We start from the raw sequence: 20907 nt of genomic DNA on the forward strand, positions 1-20907 counted from the left end.
GATATATTTTAAAATACTTAGGTCAAACAATAAAATGTGAATTGCTTGCTTCAGAGCAGAGGATATTTTTCCAAGACAACCTCCTTTTCATTTTTCTGTTCTTTTTCCTCCCCTTTTGCTGTAACTGCATGAAGAGACATGCACAGATGCCTACTGCCACAGTGTGATACTTAACCTGACCGTCAAACAAGCCTCACAAAGGAAGGCTTTTCAGGTCCCCCAGTGAAACAACCACTGCATTTTATTACGGCGTGAAATTAGAAGTGAAAAGCCCTATGCCTCTTGCTGTTTAGTAATGCGGAATATGTCGTTTCTGATGGTGGTGGTAGTTCTGGGAGGGAAATAGAAAGCCAAGGAAGAGAACAAAGTAACGATTTAGACAAAGAGGGCCCCCCTGTTTTGTATCGTCTCAGATTGTTAGGTGGTCTGTAAAACCATAGTACTGTGGTGGATACAAGCAAAAAGAATATTTAGTTGCGGCTCTTTCAGTCAGAAATGTATGTGTGAATTTGCAGGGTGATGTATAAGGAAAATCATTTGTTATCAGAAGAGCTCACCAGTTCAACTCATTTATAAACTGCAACAAAGAGCTTGACTTTGCTTGGAGAGAGCAGCCCTCCTCTGACAGACAAAGTTGCATAGCAAGATGGTGTTTATAACAAGACTCTGTGGTTGTCTGAAGCTGCTTTGTAACAGATTGGAAAGGGAAAGTGCCATCTTGAAGAGGCTTTCCCTTATCTGAGATTAAAATAATCATGTTTTCTCAATGAAAATTCTGTCCATATATACAGTGTCAAAATATTTATGCTCACTTTTAGTTTAAAAGTTTTATGTAATTACTAAAGCAAACAGTTAACTATTAGGAAATGAAAAGACGATTTGGGAGAAAGATATTTTAGAACATGAGATGTGATTCTTTTCATAGATTCCTATAATCTGATAGATTGGAAAAGACCTTTGAGTCCAACCATAAAGTTATTCATCAGTTGATCACTATCTCTAATGCTGGAAACAAACTGTGAAAGCTCACCTACAGCTCTAATGTCTAAAAAGGAAAAGCTGTTAGGTGTTGTAGACCCATGTTGTCAGCAGCAAATATTACTGTTATTTTTACTACATTACCATCTTTGGACCCTATCCACAGGGAAAGGATGACAGGGAACAGTCATCTATAAAGAGTAGGCACATACAAGTAGAAAGTTTCTGCCATGTTGCTTACTCTTTAGGTTATAGATGCAGTCTTGGAGAAGCTTTAATAGCAGAAAAGAAGGAGTTGGCATGACTGGTCCATGATAGACTGGTGGAACAGATGCAAACATGACAAATCAGTTGATTGATAAACTGCACTGCAGGACTGCAGCCTGGAGGAAGAAGGTTCAGATAGAGAAGCAAAACTGCTACTGTTTTTTTAATTCGGGTAGTTCATGTCATTATTAATCAATATGGTAGCTACACTATGGAAGAATTCCGTATGTAAGCAATAGCATAGAAAGAACCAGGAAGGTGCTAAGCAGTTAAAGCTGTTAACACTATCACAAAGAAGTCTGTTACAGAAGGGCTTTTTAACCTTTTTTAGACTGTATCTCTCTTCATTCGATTTAGAATAATTTATGCATTTTGACACAGTATATATCTTGTGTGCACACTAGTGCTCCAGGCTTGACTTGCTGCTTCATAGCGTTTTGTCAATGCTACGCCTTATATCTTGACAGGTGAAACTTCAGAATGTGGAGATTTAGAATAAGGCCCAGGAAGAGTTTTGAAAAAAAGAGAATTGCCACTTGATGCAGCACACAAAAGACCAGCATTAGAAGATCAGGAAAATGATCTTTGAGGCAACAGTTTGAATAGGGATACTTGGAACAACAATTTTAAGGCCAGAGTAGGTTGGTAGAGGAAACAAAGATGTGAAAAAACGAGACCGTGAAATAGAATATTATCTCTGCAGCAAAGAGGTGGTGGTGGAATAGCTAGTATGCTGAGACATAACCAAAATATTTGTACCTATTGTAAGCCTTTCAAAGGAACTTCAGGAGGATCAAAGAGTACTGCTAGGGCATGCCCCTGCAAGGTGAGAGGTTCACATTTAAGGCTCTCCTCTAAAGAACTCATTGCTTATACAAGATGAAACAGATTCATCATGAAAGAGAAAGTTGCATCAAATACTTTGTTTAGGGGATTCATCTTGAATGTAGGAGGTTTAAGTTCAATTCTGTGTTTCAAAATCAGTCAAAAACAAGAACTGTAATGTTTTTGCTGACTGCGTTAAGCTTTAGGCTGTGAGGCAGGAAGAAGGTATGTATCCCAGTTTCCTATGCTGGCACAAACCCCTGTAAACAAACTTCGAAAAGAACTAGTCAGGAGTGAATTAGATGTTTAAGAGCCAATTTTCTGTTTACATCGATGGCCATGATCTTGATTTGGTAACTGAGAACAGTAACATGAAAAGTTTCCTAGAATTGTTCTGTCCTTTCAAGCAAAGAGCTCTGCTGGCAAAGTTTGACATGCCAGACAACTAAGCCATACAGATAGTTACCAAGCTTTCAGCATTGAAAGTTATTTTCACTCTGAAAGGATTAAAGTTGAAACTACTGCAGTTATGCTACAGTGTGATGATATGGTTTCTCCTCTTTTTTTTTTTTTTTTAATAGTAATTTACTTTCCAAATATTTTATGCCGAAACAGTTCCTTTTCAGCACCTTCAGAGATTCTCACCTTAAGTACATCTCCAGCTGTTCTGGTAGCTTTCGCTTTGTGTTTAATTCTGGGAATTTAGAGCAAAGGTTACATGGACTTCCAGAAAATTTGACCTGAAGCTCTTGGCAAGGGTTTTGATCTTTCTGGTGTTCTAGTGCAGGGTGTTGGAGCATATGGGGATTTGAAATCGTGGATTTTCACAGATCAATGCAGTCAGAACAGCCTTTTTTTTTTTTATCCAATTTTTTTTAAATAGAACCTCCATTTTGGGAACAAAGCTTGTAATGCTACTCTATATACAAAGGCCAGGACAGGCTTAGCTGTTACACTGTGGTGTGCCCTTTACTTGTCTCTGTGCCAGGAAATACTGATACTGAACCTAAGTCATAAGGCTTCCTTTATTTGCTTCAGGTATTGAAGGCATTCTGTAACTCAAATTACTAGCACCTTCAGTTGTATTAGCACCCCTGATGTTGTCTGCTGAAACAAACCAGACAAGAAAAGGAAATGACTTTTTCAAGCTCATATTTTTTTTAGACATCCAACAATTGCACTTCTGAAAATTTCCTTTACCATAAGTCCTGATAAGATATTAGTGAGTTTGAGTAACTGTGAAGAGCAGTAATACCTGTGCCTCTGTGCTTTTAGTCCCTCCACACCCAAGCAAATAGTACATATCGAATGCAGCTATTTGTTACAGCAGTTTAAACTATGACTCTGTGATTTTGCAGCCAGTACAGTTTCCCAGAAATGTTCCATTCTGCTCTGAAATAACCATTTAAATGACTAAAGCACTCTCCAAATAGCTGGTAACAGATAGAAGTCCAGTGCACCTGAAATGTCTGTATTTTGCTTGAGGAGATGTATGCCTAAGCCTAGTAAGAGGCTGAGTAAACAGAGCTGAAAGCGAGGGTTTGTCCACCTCTCTGCCCAAGTAGCAAAATAGAACTTCAAAGATACAGGTCAGCATGTCCTTCTCTTATTTGTCTGGATATTATTTTGAATAGTAATAGTTTATTTTTTCTTATATCCTTCAGAATTTGTAATTGGAAGATGTTGTAGCTATGCTCTGCAGGGTTTGGTGAAGTAAAGGTTCTAGTGGTCTGTTATGAGACACTGACAGTCCCATCTGCAGAAACAGTTTACGTTTAGTGAGAGTACACTGATTTGATGTGAAACCAGAAGTAAAATCCTTTACTGATGGTTTTCAAATGCAATTTTAAAAAGTATATTTTTTTAACACCGTTTTGAGGTGAATAAGGATTGTTCATATCTTTCAAGGCTTCAGTTCAAGGTGCCAAATAGGGAAGGTCTCACTTTGTAGGTTAATATTTAACATACGTTTGGAAGATGTAATTTACCATCTTTTTCTTAAAATATAAAATAGTGAGAAAAAGAGAGAGAACCCAATTCGTGGAAAACTATCTAAAGCAAGGGATGTGTCTCAAGTTCCATATTTCACCTGCAGGTTGAAATACCATCGTGTTACTTAGATAAGAAATATTAAAAATAAATCACAGTTGTATATGTAATGATATGTTTTGGCTCTCTGTATAAAGCTTTTGTTAGTCTTTTCGTAAGAGATATACCAAATGCTTCCAGGAAATAAGACCACTGCTGGATGCCTTATATTCTCTCTTACTTTATGATGTTAGAACTCAACATAAAATGCTGTATTCTCATAACTTTGACTTTAATGCTAAATTGCTCTGGATAAGGTGATGTGTATTAACCAGAGAAGTCTGCTAGGGTGTTAGCCCCAAGATTAATCCCAGTCACTGCAGGTATACCCATATGTGATGGGATATAATGTAATGTGATGGTGGCCATGTGGTTGCTGTTACAGAATCACAGAATCCCAAGGGTTGGAAGGGATCTCAAGAGATCATTTAGTCCAACCCCCCTGCAAGAGCAGGGTAACCTAGAGTACATCACACAGGAACTTGTCCAGGCGGGCCTTGAATATCTGCAATGTGGGAGACTCCACAACCCCCCTGGGCAACCTGTTCCAGTGCTCTGTCACTCTCACAGTAAAGAAGCTCTTCCTGATGTTAACGTGGAACCTTCTATGCTCCAGTTTACACCCATTGCCCCTTGTCCTATCACTGTATATCACTGAAAAAAGCCTAGCTCCATCATCCTCACACCCACCCGTTACATATTTGTAAACACTGATGAGGTCACCCCTCAGTCTCCTCTTCTCCAAGCTAAAGAGACCCAGCTCCTTCAGCCTCTCCTCATAAGGGAGGTGTTCCACTCCCTTAATCAGCTTTGTGGCTCTGTGCTGGACTCATTCAAGCAGTTCCCTGTCCTTCTTGAACTGAGGGGCCCAGAACTGGATGCAATATTCCAGATGCAGCCTAACCAAGGCAGAATAGAGGGGGAGGAGAACCTCTCTTGACCTACTAACCACACCCTTTCTAATACACCCTAGGATGCCATTTGCCTTCTTGGGCACAAGGGCACATTGCTGCCTCATGGTCATCCTCCTATCCACCAGGATCCCCAGTTCCCTTTCCCTTTCACTACTTTCCAGCAGGTCAGTCCCCAACCTGTACTGATACATGGGGTTGTTCTTCCCCAGATGCAAGACTCTACACTTGCCCTTGTTGAATTTCACCAGATTTCTCCCCGCCCAACTCTCCAGCCTGTCCAGGTCTCACTGAATGGCAACACAGCCTTCTGGTGTGTCAGCCATTCCTCCCAGTTTAGTGTCATCAGTGAACCTGCTGAGAGCACACTAGGTTCCCTCATCCAGGTCTGTTCTTTGTTCCTGTCTGCCACTGCTTGGTGCTTTGGGACCCTGGAGGTTTGTGCTGTACTGGCTTACCTTACAGTTGAAGAGGACTCAGAATACATAAGGTGGCTGTAACTACATCTCTGAAAGAGACACCATTCCCTTCGTTTCAGTACCAGCCCCATGTATTTTGTTGTCACTCTTTTCTGAGCAGTTAACTTCTGAAAAATACAAGCCTGTTGTCTGTCTTAAAACTTAAGGGTACACCATCTCAATAATGATTTACAAATGGAGAATTTTTATTTTTCTTCATGTATATATATATATTTATTCATAAGAATAAATTAGTACTTGCAGATGATAACAGATTCCACATTAGCAACCTGTTCCGTGTCATCTACCCTATCACAGTATATGTCAGGGTGTCATCAGTATAGAAGAATAAAAAATATATTTCAAGGAAAACCAAGAAGTGCTCCCTAAAAGGATTTTAAAGACCCAGATCACTCTAACCAAGTAGCACATTGTTTAGTGACCATTTAAAATCTAAGACCTGGCTTTCATTCAAAACCAGCTCTACAATTAGCAATACTTTCAGACAGTATCAGCTGGGTTCCCAGTGTACATGATAATGTCACAGAATAACCCCAGCTGTAACTAATTTAATTAAGACTTGATCCTCGAATACAAAATCACTCCTTTTCACCAAATCACGATGCTCGCTGACCTACAGGAGAAAAAACAGGCAACACTGACAGGAAACCTTTCTCTGTCGTTTAACCCATTTGTTTATTCATTTACAAGGGAAATATATTACTAGTGTAATTCTCATGAGAATCTATTTAATGTGAACAGAGGAGTAACTCCAGGCAGTATGCTATTTTACATAAAGAATACATTTCACAATTCATTGTTCCTATTAGATTTTCAAAGCTTTGAAGGTATTTAAACCTCTCCCAGCCTACATCAAATGTAGCTGAATTTTAGGAGCTAAACTGTCACACCAAGTTTCTAGAAAGTTGATGACTAGTGCTCCAGTGGTGATACTTACCTACTTTTATGTGTAATTAATATTACTCTATTCTGCTAAATTATTTACTTATAAGTATAGCTTGTAGAATTACACCATGTCCTCTTGAGTGCAGAAGTACCAAATCAGACTGGTGTCAAGCTGGAGAATCTAGTTTGGTCTTTGATCCAAACAGTAAAATAAATAGTGATATTTCTTATGGGCATTAATAAATGTGTTGTTTCTTTAGAGAGAGAATGTTTGGGGCTTGTTTTGTGTGTGTAAGGGTCTTTTGGGAAAATATAATCCAGAACTAATAGGAAATTTATTTTTTTAATTGATGTGGCAACATTTTTAAATTATTAATCTTCCTGATGTGTCGCCTCAGTTTTATAATGAAAAATAGTATAAGTAATGCATCCTGCAGAAAAGTAGTTGTTCAGACTGCTCAGAAGATTTTGTATGATGTGATATAGTAATATCTGATATTGTTCTACCAAGCTGTTAAGTAATTTAGACTGGGTAAATATTCAGCTGTGCATTTACTGTTCTGAAAGCAAAAAATTGTGTTCTTCAGACAACTCACAGTCCACTGAGAAATACAGAAGGTAACAATTCCTATTCCTACTGATAGCAGAAGTAGATTAAAAAGAAAAAAGTCTCAAAAGCAGTTATTTCTGTCTTGCGGTCTGTTTGTATTTTTCATTGTGTTTGCTGCCACTGTGCTGAGATTTGCAGATTGAAAATTGTTTTTGTCATAATTCCTTTCATCATAGCCAGATATTTAAGTTTAGCCATCACAAAATTATTCTCTCTAAGAGTGATGAACACTATATTTTCCTTTGGTTAAATTCCTGACTCCAATAATTTTCTCTGTTCAGTGCCTGACAGTGAGTATCTGCATTTTTTCAGGTACCATGTCTTCAGGATGTGGCAGATTCTTAGGAGACTGTACACTGAAAGGTGGCTATTTTAAGCATCTAAGTTCCATTTAACTAAACACCTTAGGAGAGCACAACACTTAAATATATGTTGCAAACATCAGTTTTAATTTCTGACCTTGCTGTTGTGAACAACTGGAATGTTGAATGATAATGAAAAGAATAATTATATTCCAGCTGTAACACTTAGTGTCCATTCTTTTGGCAAGAGTTTGCATGTGACTTAGTTCCACTTTGGTGAAGGAATAAGCCTTATCAGACAAAAATATTGCAGATAAACATCTCTATACTGAAATAAATACTTTTTTGCTGTTTAAATAATTATACATTCAACTATTTAACTTCAACATAATATTTGAATAATTATTCAGTATTTTAATAAATATTTCATTACTTCAATGATGTTTTACAATTCTTTAGACTTTCAAAATTGCTATGTTGGTGCAACTCTCTCCCGTTCATGTCAAAAGCAACATATCCTAAGCACAACTTTTGGTAGACTATTTTGAAAATCCCTTTATTAACAAATGTAAATGGCATCCATCATGTAACAGTCTCATAGTTGCTTTATTTAGAATTTAAAAATTAGAACAAAACACACTTCTCTAACAGAGCCCTTAGCTGCCTATTTTTGTTAATTAAATATAAAATAAAATATTTTAAAACAACTTCTTCCCTGAATGAAGCAGTACTTTGCTATTGTTCCTAATTTTGTACAGTCTGACTATTAACAGATCTATAGTACTGTCTGATATATACTTTTATACATCTGTGTGTGTATGAAAACTCCCTCCCCACCCCCCCCTTCCCCCCCCCCCCCCTCCGGATGACAAATGCTGTGGTACTTTCTATTAGCACTCCTTTTGGCTTTCGATGCAATTGCTTAGTACTGAAAAACAATTCTGCAGCAGTCTGGATAAAGAAAGCAAGCCTACAGCTTCCAGATTTAACCACAGCAGCTGATAAAACAGGTCCTTTAAGAGGATTCAATTTAGAAAGGCCAGTGTGATTAACACTCATCATCTGAAGAATGACACTGGCCACTAATGATGGGTTCAACACTGTGATTCATCTCTCTTCCCACCTCAGCATTAGAGCAGCCTCGATGCTGGTGCCAGGGCATCAGTCAGCGGTGGCTCCAAGGGAGAAGTGGCATCTGCTGAATGGACTGCTGAGGTGCTTCCCGTGCTACTGCCCTTCTGCCTGCTGATGGTCTGCCACCTACATGGAATACATCAGCATATAAATTTAGCTTCTGAGGGCAGGCGGTAATGTCTGCAAGGTATATTTTATTACATAAAGTATCACAGTATCACAGTATGTTAGAGATTGGAAGGGACCTCAAAAGATCATCTAGTCCAGTCCCCCTGCCGGAGCAGGAACACCTAGATAAGGTGACACAGGAACGTGTCCAGGCAGGTTTTGAATGTCTCCAAAGAAGGAGATTCCACAACCTCCCTGGGCAGCCTGTTCCAGTGTTCCGTCACCCTCACAAGCTGCTGCTTGGCCTAGATTTCTCCTTATCCTGGATAGAGAATTTCAGTATACTTTTTAACAGGCAGACACATTTGCACTAATCCAAAAAACCTGGATGTGTTTACCTGCTGGGTGAGAATAGTTTTCTCATGGGTGATTTAGGTTATTTCCTTGACACTCCTCTTATTGGTGAGAAATGCTGTGTGCTTTCCTTCCAGATGTCAAGGCTAAACTAAAGAGCAGTGAAATAACTCTTTGGTGTGGAGGAACTTTGGGTCAGGCCTCTGCTGATTTGCTTTGAAATTATTAGAAATATATTACTGAAATTTTAAATGTAAAATGTATGCTTTTTTCTTTTTTTTTTTTTTTTGTGTGTATTCTCTGAAGACTTGGATTTAAGCAAACAGGTGTTATTGCCAACTGGGTCTGACTCACATTTTCTTGATTATAATTTTTATTATGCATGAAATGATACCTGTCAGAAAATCTTCACTTGCTGTTGATATAATGGGAGAGATCCATAATGGAGGGAGAAATGCTTTACTTTTATTGTGAAAACATTGGAAAATATTCTTCAATAGACTCATCCTGATGCATGTTCATAGCAGAGCATGCCAAAGATGAGAAAAAAACCCACAATCTTCTGCAGAGAAAAGATGAAAATCAGAGTTACAAATGTAAATGGGGTTAAAAAGTTTAACAGAACCAGGCAGGCTAAAGTTTATAAGGATAGAGTCTGCTGGAAAGCTGAGTTGTCTGCAAAAGGGCAAATCTATTTACACAATAACTCTTGTTCAGAACTAGCATGTATATAGCACATTGGATCTGGAACACATTTCCCTCTTCATGTAAAAAGCACCAGGAAAGACTTAATGGGGAAAAGAAGGTATCTCTCTCTACCTGTGATTGACTTTCAGAGGACAAAGCTCAAAGTTTGTGGGATCTCAGGGTCTCAGCTGACTTACAGTTTAAGTCAGGAACTCAAAGGTAAGACCTAGATCCAAGCTTCCAGCTTTTTCAACATCCTGCTTTAGGGGAACCACATGACAGAGTATGTTAGAGGATAAATGCACAAACTGCAGTCGTTTTGAGGTGCTCTCACCTTTGTTCTTGCAAGCTTAATCCTGCCTTTTTAGAAGGATAATCCAAATTTCTGGTGCAGTTATTGGCAACATTTCTGTCTGCTAGCAGTTTTTTCTCCAACCTACTGAATGCTGCAGCTCCACTAAAGTTAGGCTTCTGCAGTAGCCCAGGGTGCTAGGCTACTTCCAATGCTCTGAGACCTACTCATACAGCAGGGGTAGGAAGATTTTTTTTGCTCATATATAGGTAAGAGCGTGTACTCTACTCAGAGCCTATAAAGCTTATGATGGAGGATTTATGGCTTGCTACATCATCAGTTTTTCTTGGAGTATTCTGAGAGCAGTTGTATTGCAGGATACTGCTCAGCCCTGGTTCATTTTGTCCATCAGTTCTTTGAAGTGTCTGAGTTGAGATGACCATCATCTTTGCCTGCCCTGATGGCAGGGGATGCTGAAAGTAGTCTGGGCTGTCCTGAGTGATTATCATGACAGACTGGCAGCCAGACAAGGCATCAAATGTTGGAAGCTACTTATATAGCAGGTAGAGATATCTTGGTACAAATGCCTTGAACAAACTGAAGCATACAGCTTCTCGGTCTTTCCTTCCAGAAATACGAGCTGTATTGCTCTAGAGCCTGCAAGTAAGGTGGTCTAGTCAGCGTAAAATTGGTCCTAGTTGTCATCTCAAGATTGATATGTTGGTATAAATAAGCTCTCTGTGCTATGCAGAAGTGAAGCATGGATATGAAAATCCTGAGAGCCTTGGGGATCATTGACAAAGTCTCAGTGTTGCCCATTTTGACTTTACAGTATTTTGTACCTCTGTAATTTAGGGCTAAATCCATCAGACAGGAGAACTGTAAAATTGGCATGCCAGTGGAATTGACCTTAAATGTGCAGTAACTATGCCATAGGAGGAACCAACACTCTGGAATTAACTAAACTTACATATTTCAGTGACATTTTATTATGTATCCTTCCAATTACTTTGTATAAAGCATACATATTGTGAATTTTGAAAAGCTAGAAAGTTGAGTCTAAAATACCAATATATGTATATATATATATATAGGAAATGTTTAAGTGGTATTTGTCATTGCTGAAATACGAATCTCTGTGACTAGTGGTTTTATTATATTTTTCAGGCATTATCGCTAATAAGAGAAATGCTAAACTTTAAAAAAACAATTTTTTTTTAGTATATGTATGATATAGGTGGTAGCCTATATGTATTTGTGCTTGGGTTTGAATAGCGTAAATGCATATGGATCCAATCTAATACTATGTATAAAAGAAACAAATTATATAAATGCTGAATTGCATGTCAAAAGCCTTTCTTTTTGGTGCAGTATCTTTTGGTGCAATAGTATGCACTATTACCAGAAGGAGTAGGTGATATTAATTCCTAACAATTACATCATTTTCCAAGATCATATGTCTTAACAAAGGAAGAGAAAAGTTTCTGGATGCGAGTCTGAATTTATTTTTCAGCTGCAGAAAGTGATGTTAATAGTTGATTTTTCTAAACTGTGAAGCTTGACTGGTTTGCAGAGTTTTAATCAGCTCTCTGTGTAAACATTGCAGTAGAGGTTGAAGGTGAAGAAATGATGATGTGGTACTTGAAATAAAGTGGTTTTGCTAACACACCAGTGAACATTGTCTATTTATGCAGGAACAGTGGTTAAACCTCTGCTATGAAGTTTACTCCATAGCTTTATGAAATAGTTTCTCGCTTGGGAAGGCAGTGTGCCCATCAAATCTTTAGGCTGGTCAGTAAGGGGAAGATTTAACTTTCTGTAGTTGAGAGTAGTGCTTTTGACGTTGTCTGTGTGATCTAGTGACACAGTGTCAAATGGTATTGGGACCTAAGTTCAATAATGTGGAAAATAGGATGGCATATAATGAAGTGAAGCAATTGCTTTGTACAGTAAGAAAAACTGAAAATATTTCTTGCAATCTAACCATGGCTTGGCATGACCTTGCTCTGACACCATGACTCAATGACTCTTATCCTCAGGGGAAGTAGATTTTTAAAGCCTATTATTAACTTCCTATGGGCCAAACAAAAAACTGGAGAAGAAATGGAGTCATTTGTAGTTGTTTATTTCTTTCTCTTCCTGACACTTCTCTTCCTCCTTATTCTTCCTAGTGCCTGGAGCCCTGCAAAGAGTCCTGGGACCTGAAGAAAAATCATTGCCAAAGCTTCTGTGATGTAAGTCAGCCCAAGGGCACTCTTTCTCACCTTGCTCTAGCTGTCTCTTTCATTTAAACTATTGCCTTCAAGAAGACAACTAACAAACACGGGATTTTCACAGCATTTGCCTGCATTTGAATAGGTACATATATAACAATTTAGCTATATTGAGGTTAAAAAAAAAAAAGGATTTTTTTTTTTTTTTTTTTTTCTGAACAAACGATTTATCTCAGCTTGAAGTTTTAAGACTTGATCCAGCCACACTTATAGCTTCTCTCAGAAGGTGCTGCTAAATTCTTCCAGTAAGATGCTATTTCTACCACATGCCGTTCTATCTTTTCTGGCCATAGAAAGAAAGAGTAAGAGCATCTTTGTTTAAAAGATAAATTTCATCGTGTGAAAATCCTTGTGCAGGGTAACTAGAACAGATGCTTTCCTGTATGTGAAAGTCAATCTGATTTCTAGAAAAGAAAAAATGGTTTTACTGGATTTGAAACATGGCTCTGTTGAATTTGTGAAAGTCTACACTCAAGTTACATTTCTGAGGTGGTTTTAGGCACAAAATGAAAATATAATCTCAGTAGAATTTTGCTTTATTATAACTAAATCAATATAAAGATACAAGTTTATTCAAGTCTATGGAAGTGTATGTTTACGAAGCTTCTATAAAAAAGTAGAAGTGACCTTAATCGAAATAATGATCTAGCTGCTAATACTGATGCAACTCCTCCCTCACCGCTCTGGGCACTCTTTTTCCAGTACAAGAGCATGTTTTATGTCTAAATGACTTTAAGCATCGTGAAGATTATTGGGAAAAAGCTGTAATTTCAACTAAAAAAAAACCAACTTATGTGTAAATAGGGATTACTGATCTATGTATTTACAAGACAAAGTAATTTTTTTTTCATGAAAACCAATCCTTGTATGAGCTTTTTAGCACAGATTAATTGCTGCTTCCTCATACACAAAACTCTAGGGTAGTGTAATAAAGCATTTTTAGTGGATGTAATTTATGTCGATCTCATACATCACTTCTCACTCAGGCTGAATGTTTCCAGATTTGGGTGAAAATATGTATAAAATTGGTTTAAAAGGAAAACATTTGTAGAACACTGTTCTGTTGTAGTTAAAAACAGTGACCATCCCTCCTTGATTAGTGTTTTGTGGTTGAAGCTAAATTTAGAACTTCAAAGGCCCTTAATGAAGAGCAGCACATTTAGCAGCTAACTGAAAAATGAGCTGTGAAATAGGGTGAGGAGGAGAAGCCTTGAGGACGTATTATGCCTCAGGGAGCTATAAAGTTTTTAATTAAGTAGCTGCAAATTTGTGATGTTTTACGATTTGAAATTGGTTTCACACACACTAAAGCACAGGGCCACTTTCCTTTCTCTCAGACTCATCTATGATCCATAGACATTGATTGAATTAAACAAGGCTGTTTTCCTTTGGAGTTTTTTCAGTCCTTTTGTATTCTGCAAAAAATCTGGACAAAACAATACAGCATTTCTCAGTTTCTCAAGGTCCCTGCTTGATCTGTTACTTCTTATCTACTGAATGAGTGCACTAATATTAAAGCAACCTTATGCGTGAGAAAGAAAAGAAGACAGTTTACTTAAATCCTTTTTTTTTCTTCCTATAAATTCAGTTTCCTACTGGTAGCTTCTTAACTGGCTAACTATGGGATCAAGTGCATCCCAATGGCAGGAACAGCGTGAGCGCATGTGCAGAGATCATGGTTGTCAGTAGGAGATATAAGGACTTCTCATTTTGGTATCCTTTAAGCTGGTTAAGCCATAACACCCAAATGCATCTTTAAAAGCCTGATTAAAAAATGCTGGACCACTCTGTAGGGCAAGATGGGAGAGGTAATGTAGTGACATTGTTCTTGGACCAAAAAGTCACTTTTGAGAATAAACTGACACACAATCTGTGAAACACCTGGGCCTCCATAATACTGAAGTCTTTCTCATTTTGCCAGAAATATGAGAACAATAAAAGTAAGAAAGTAAAACCTTTGAAGATGGAAGGAAGTTGCAGAAGTTATATGAATAGTTGGATGGGGACTGGGTTATAATTCCTTTGTAGGCTTAGGAATCTGTAAATTAGATCTGTCAGAGTGGAAGGTTTTTGATTACTCTTGAGATAGAAAGGCAGGCTGTAGATAACCCCAGTTGCATGGGTTGCCCATTTACAGTTGCATGAATCACTTTGAGGGAATCACTTTAGTTGTTTTGCACCAAACTAACTAAATCACTAGATAAAAGAGGATATGAAATCCCCATTTAGCACACAACATTCTCACCAGGGTGATATACCCTTTCTCAATACAGTTTTAAGTGAATCTTTCAAACCACTGGGTAATACTCATGCTATAAAATTTTTATGCACTGAAGCAACTGCTCGTATATCTAGGACTTGATTTCTTAAAAAAGTAGCATTTACTTTGATCTTTAATCAATATATTTAATGCGTATTTTAATATGTATTTTCTGTTAATATTTTATCAGAAATTTAGTTCCAGTTCCATGAAGAATTACACAATTGCTAATATGCTGGCAATTACATACAGATGCTTGAAAAATCTTCTCATAGCCAACTCAGTTCAAACAGTATAATGCAACACTTATTTATCTAGAGTGGTATTGCATCAGATATTGTGGGTAAAGTGTTATGAAGTACAAATGGGGAATGTGGGTAGTCTGAAAAAAAAAAAAAAAGACCGTCTGACCATTGCTTCCCTTTTGTTATGGACATGTTTTTGATCTGGCATTGAGCAACTTTGTAGCCAGCCAGTGTGAGCAAAACAAGGGAAAGTTGGAGGACAAAAACAACTTTATTCCATTAAAGATGGTGGTCTTATTTGAGGGAATTCATCATTCTGTACTTGGAATGATTTTTTAGAAGTGGCTCGAATATATAAATCTTCAGGGATAGTCTTGCAAAAGCTGAGAATCTGAATTTTTCTTTAGGAGGTCTTGGAAAAAGTACCACTTTTTAAATTAATTATTTGATTTTGTCCTGTTGAAAACTTTATATGTTCTTTTGTTTTCCCTTTAGCCTCTTTTCCCCAAGAAGAATTATGAATGCCTAACTAGCTGTGAATTCCTTAAATACATCCTGTCTGTAAAGCAAGGAGACTGCCCAGCACCTGAGAAGGCCAGTGGTTTTGCAGCTGCCTGTGTTGAAAGTTGTGAGGCTGATAATGAATGTTCAGGAGTGAAGAAATGCTGTTCCAATGGATGTGGGCATACATGCCAAGTTCCAAAAAATCTGTACAAAGGTAGAGATTATTAATATGTGTTCATATTGGCTAATAACTTCATTCCATAATAAAGTCTTCTCAAAAAACAGGTCTTTCATTTCAGATGAGTTTGTATGGGTGGGAAAAAAGGAGAGGTGCCTGTAGAGATGTGGCAGGACACTGAAAGAGTTGAAAGCCAGAGAAAAATGTTGCTCAGCTTTCTGATTATTTTTTTTTTCTTTGTGAAGCCCATGTCTGGAAATCTGTGGAACGTAAACATGTGGCTATTATGAATCATCTTAAGCAGAACAAACCTGCCAGTTTATTTGAAGTCTCAATTTGATGCAGATGAGAGAGAATGCAGCAGGAAAATATTTACCAATAAATTGTCCAAGTCTTATTAATCAAACAATATTTTTGTTTATAAGCCAAGCAGGTAGGACTACCAAATAGGATGTATGAGATAAACTAGTAAAAGAACAAATTAATGTGGTATATTTGGCATTGCTGTTATTAATGACTTAAAAAAAAAAGTGAAAGATTATAATATCCACATATGTATATAGATTTATTATTTAAATCTAAGACAGTATTATTAAAAAATTTTTAATCTGAGTCCTGAGATTCTGTGAAAAAAGGTTTTCCTTGACATCCATGGGCAAGGACTTTTATATGAAGAAATTGTTTGCTTAGATAAACTCCAGATTTTAATTTCTTGTAATTATAAAAAAGCTTTATACATCGAGATATTCTGAAAATGTGCTTCTAATGCAGAACAGTTAACATTTATGAAATGCATTGTCTTGTTCTGCAGAGTTGGAATGTTTTCTTAGAAAAAACCCAAAACCATATATTAATCAGTTATTCTTCTGATAGTATGGGTTCTCTGTGGAGAGCCTAATCAGCAGAACTCTGAACTAAGCTCCAGGCTCCAGGATTTATTTCTGTGGATGGAAAAATAGTAAAATAGATGAAGGAGATGGTGATTTTAAGTTCATTGTTTTAATTGAAATGGTGATGCATCTTTTTGAATGTCCCTAGTGATGAGAATGTATGTCAGAAATGATGTGCTTTGACTTTTGAATCCCGTCATTGAGTGTACAGAATGGGCTGTCATGAAACACTATCTTACTTACTTACATGAATAGAGAAAGTTTTATGTAGAAGTCATAGAGGTTGAGTAAGCATAAGTTTGATGAAGATAGTACTCAGAGTATTTTGAACAGCAGGCAATACTGTGATCTAGATTTCCAGGGCAGAAGGGAAATTCTCTTACTTCTAAGATACTTCGGAGCAGCCCCTTTACAACTGTAAGGAATTAACACTCTTGTACACAGCACCTTTCAAAATGAAAAATATTAAAATTGATCACTTAGTTATTTCTTTCATCTTCTTGAGACAAATGAGTGGTAAGCTGGCATTTGTATTGTATATGTAATGATTTCCGTGATCAGGCTTCGTACCAAAACTACAAAGCATTGCGGTAAATGTAATAACTGACAAAAAGGTAAAAACAACCAACCAACCAAATGAAATGAGACTGCATGCTTTTGCAGAGGACTTAGGGTATGACAGGGTATGATATATTGAACTGCACACTGGAAAGTCTGCTACTGTTCAGCCTGATTATATAGGAACAGAACTGATCTCTAACATCTTATCACCTGTCTGCAGGAGGTGCTTGCTTGTAAGAGCATACATACATGTCTTGCAGAGGGAAGGGCAAGCCCAATACTTGCCGCCTTCTCAGCTCTTCAACCTGTCTTTCTGCAACACAGGACAAATAGAAGCAGAGCAGGCTTGCTGCTCATTTTCTCCAGGGGTATATGACCTTCCAGTCACTGAGGAAGAGCAAACTCGGAAAGCATGTCTAGGGTCTAGTGAATAGGTTTAGTATTTACTCTTACAATTTTGAAACACAGCTGGAAAATAAATACAGATTGAATCTAAGAGTCTACAGAAGTCCCTATAGTTTTACTGTTGATCAAGCTCATAGTAGTAACAGCAGCAGATTTAAAATACACATCTGGGTTTACAAACTGGATTTGTCCTCTAGTACTGAGTGCTAAATCCCAATTCTAAAAGAATATTAATGTAAGTAGACTGCCACCAAAGTCATATATTGCAAATGTTGTTAGATTAATATAACAAGTTTGGTTACTTGTTAGCTTAATTGTTTATTGGTTTGCATTCACTATAATTTTTAAACTGTCCATTGTCATCGTATTTTTTCATCTTTGTTGGGAATATTCCTAATCAGTTACATAGTTTTCACATTTTTATTTCCCTTTACTGGGGACATCAAATATTCTGTCCTACTTTTCTGTTATCTTCCTCATCCTCCTTTATATCACTTCAACTAGTGAAGGACTTTATAGAAAGTGTCCCTTCTCCATGGCCTATCATTTTTTTTTTTTTCTATATGGACATAATGATGTTATAAACAACCATGAGTTGCCTGAAGAAGATTTGGTACTTTAGAAATAGAAATGGGAGCAATATCTCTGATCAGAAATATAACAGTTAAAAATGCAGAAAAAAAAGGAATGAAGAGAAAAGGATGAAAAATGTGCGATTGCATTCACTTCGTCTAATGTGCACATATGAATTCCCCAAGTAAGGGGACAAGGACATTTATATTTATCTACACACAGCTGGTGACAGCTGAAAACACTACCCATCATCTTTTTTCTGTTCAGAAGTTAGTGGTCTCTCAGATGTGATGATACACCTACTTGTGTGAACTTTTCAAGACCACTTGTGTGAACTTTTCAAGACCACTTGTGTGAACTTTTCAAGACCTTTAACAGAGATTTAGGGTTTATGCTGTCTAAAGCAGGCTAACTAGTTTTGTATGAAATGTGTAAGAGAACAATCCAAATAGCAGACTGAACTGCAGTTCTGGGCAAGGTAAATTGTGATGAGAAGATACGCCATTTAAAGGGTGTGATGGTATGAACACATCACAATAGGGTAGCTAGAGCCAGATGGTCCCCATAGTTTAAAGGCTCTTTTCATGCTTAAAGAAAGATAGTTTTGTATTAAAAAATAGTGTACAGTTTTAAAAGTACACATCTCTGAGTCTTTGAATGACTGTGTTACAATGGTACAGATACCAGGAATAAACCCTTTACAGTCCAAACCCCTTCCATGGAAACATATGCATTCCTGTAGATTACATTAAAGATCCAGATTCTTATGATGGACCAATGTTCATTTATGTTTTCATGGTATAGCAATGCACGTGCTGTTTGAAAGACACCTTTAGAAACATTTTTCCTGGGTTCTGGTATTGCACACATACAGCAATCAGGTTTGAATTCCTCAGTTAAGAGCTGTGGACTCCAGAGGACTAATTTGTTCCAGCACGATGAAAGGGCTGACCATTTACATTATAAAAAGCACATTGAAGAGTAATTTGGTCTACACATCTGGATAATATATTGATGGTGCTGTGCACTTGTGCGGTGCTGTCGTTGTTTGTGCTGCTGCGCCCCATCTGTGCGCAATTACGTAACACCAGAGAGGCTGATATACTTGCAATCAAGTGAATCCAACTGCTTCTAATGCAAAGCAGATGGAAGTTTTCTTTACATGCAAATTGTAGGATTATTGTACATCATAATTAAAGAAGGATTTTCAAATGTGGAAATCTGAGCTGACATGTACGATTTTCATTATATTAGACTAAGACTGCAGGCTGTTGGAGGATATCCAGGCTTTAAACTGCTGTTATAACCAGATTTAAGTACTTGGGTTGATTTTAGGTTTGTTCAAGGGCCACAGGATCAATTTTTATTTACTTGTAGCTAATTGTATAATCAGATTTAGGAGAAGACCTCTTAAAATACAAAAGTGATTTGTTCACCTAAGGAAATTTTAGTACTCAGTCATCTGTGCAGACTGAGTGGGAAACAGTTTATCAAACCAACACATACAGCTGTACTTCTGTGGACACCCAGTGAAATGACAAAATAACTGAAGTGGGTACGATAACTTGTTAAGAAGGTTTATATGTCAGCATAGAAATCTTATTTGTGACATATTCTGAAGTGACAAAATGCTGTACAGTGAAATATATGACTTCCTAAATTCTTTTTAGAGAAATGTCTCCAACACTTGGTTTTGTTGATTTAATCAAAAGATGCCAAATTTGAAGAGTTTTTTTCCTTCAAGCTACTGCAGATGTTTTTAAAAATAGGATGTTACCAGCATTATAAACAATGGAACCATCTTTCAGTGTCACTGTGTAATAAGAACTTACTGTAAAATTTTAGAAACACATCTTTGTCTTCAAAATGTAATAATTGGACATTATGCATAAGAGCTATCTATTCCAAGATGCCTTGGGATTACCTTTCCTGTATATTTAGGGAAGAGTGGACAGTGACACATCATACAATACAGCTATGTATGAGTCAGCAAGATCTTGCTGCCATGAAGAAGGCAAACAGCTTTCTTAAGTATATCGTAAGATGTGTGAAAAGGTAAGAGTTTCAGTCTGTGTCCGGTTTTAGGCCTGACTCTGAAGAAGGTCTGTGTGCCAATGGGAGAGTTTCCAAAGAGAGCTGCAAGAATGATCAGAGGTCTAGAAACACTGATTTTAAAAAAAAATAGAGTGCACTGAGGTTAGTAGACTGAAAAAGAAAACTTTCAGGGGCATGATAACAGTCTTGAGGTACATAAAACGCTCCTCCATAGATGAAAGAAAGAGTATGTTCTCCACAATCCATGAGCATCATGGACAATTATAAAGTGCAGGAAACTAAACATGGTAGTGTGAAAGGTTTTTAATGGTAAGGATAGAAGTAGTGTAATTGATTACTATGTCACACTGTGAAAATCTGTCATTAAATGTGTCTAAGGACAAATTATGTTAAAAACTGAACAAAAGGAATAGCTGATTCTGCTTGATATCAAATGGATCTTTCTCCAGATTACCAAAGCATATTTGGAAAGTATTTTCTGTGAGATCAGTTTCAGCTTACAACTTTTAGATCTTTTAGTTTTTAAATTAAATAAATAATTTTGAAGACTTCTGTAAAAATAAATCTTACTGTTGGCAGAGATAGGTCAGCTATGAGCCCTTCTGAAACTCCCATGCTGCATTCCCCCCTTTTTTCCTTCTATCTAACCCACAATTTTCTTTTTTCCTTAGTTATTTTTTGCACAGCTTAATCTATATATGGTTTAATCATACCTTTAAATTGTTCATGTATTTTTGTCTGCATGTTCCTATTACAGGTGTTCCACTGAAACCTCGGAAAGAATTAAAATTCATAGAACTTCAGTCTGGAGACCTAGAGGTGAAGTGGTCTTCAAAATTCAATATTTCCATTGAGCCTGTGATCTATGTTGTTCAGAGGAGGTGGAATCAAGGAATCCATCCAAGTGAGGATGATGCTACCAGCTGGCAAACTGTGGCACAGGTAAGTTCTTCATAAAGTGGTTCGGGTCCCTGCCTTCCAGATCCTGATCTAAAGGTCTTCTTCAGACTAGAGTTAGATTACTTACAGTTAGGAAACCTCAT

General features: G+C 37.2%; 1 protein-coding gene across 5 annotated transcripts in view; it reads left to right on the forward strand.

Moving 5' to 3' along the window:
• ANOS1 (anosmin 1) overlaps window positions 1–20907 on the forward strand; it is a 134295-nt gene that overhangs the window by 64177 nt on the left and 49211 nt on the right. For all 5 annotated transcript variants that reach the window (XM_061366479.1, XM_061366477.1, XM_061366478.1 and 2 more), the window contains 3 exons: window positions 12092–12154; window positions 15194–15416; window positions 20622–20806. In XM_061366479.1, the coding sequence (XP_061222463.1) occupies window positions 12092–12154; window positions 15194–15416; window positions 20622–20806 (471 nt within the window). The remainder of the gene's footprint in view (window positions 1–12091; window positions 12155–15193; window positions 15417–20621; window positions 20807–20907) is intronic.

This window comes from Neopsephotus bourkii, unplaced genomic scaffold (assembly GCF_033783945.1).
Source record: "Neopsephotus bourkii isolate Nb327-2 ecotype Australia unplaced genomic scaffold, CSIRO-AGI_Nbou_v1 NB_1346, whole genome shotgun sequence".
Classification (NCBI taxonomy): domain Eukaryota; kingdom Metazoa; phylum Chordata; class Aves; order Psittaciformes; family Psittacidae; genus Neopsephotus; species Neopsephotus bourkii.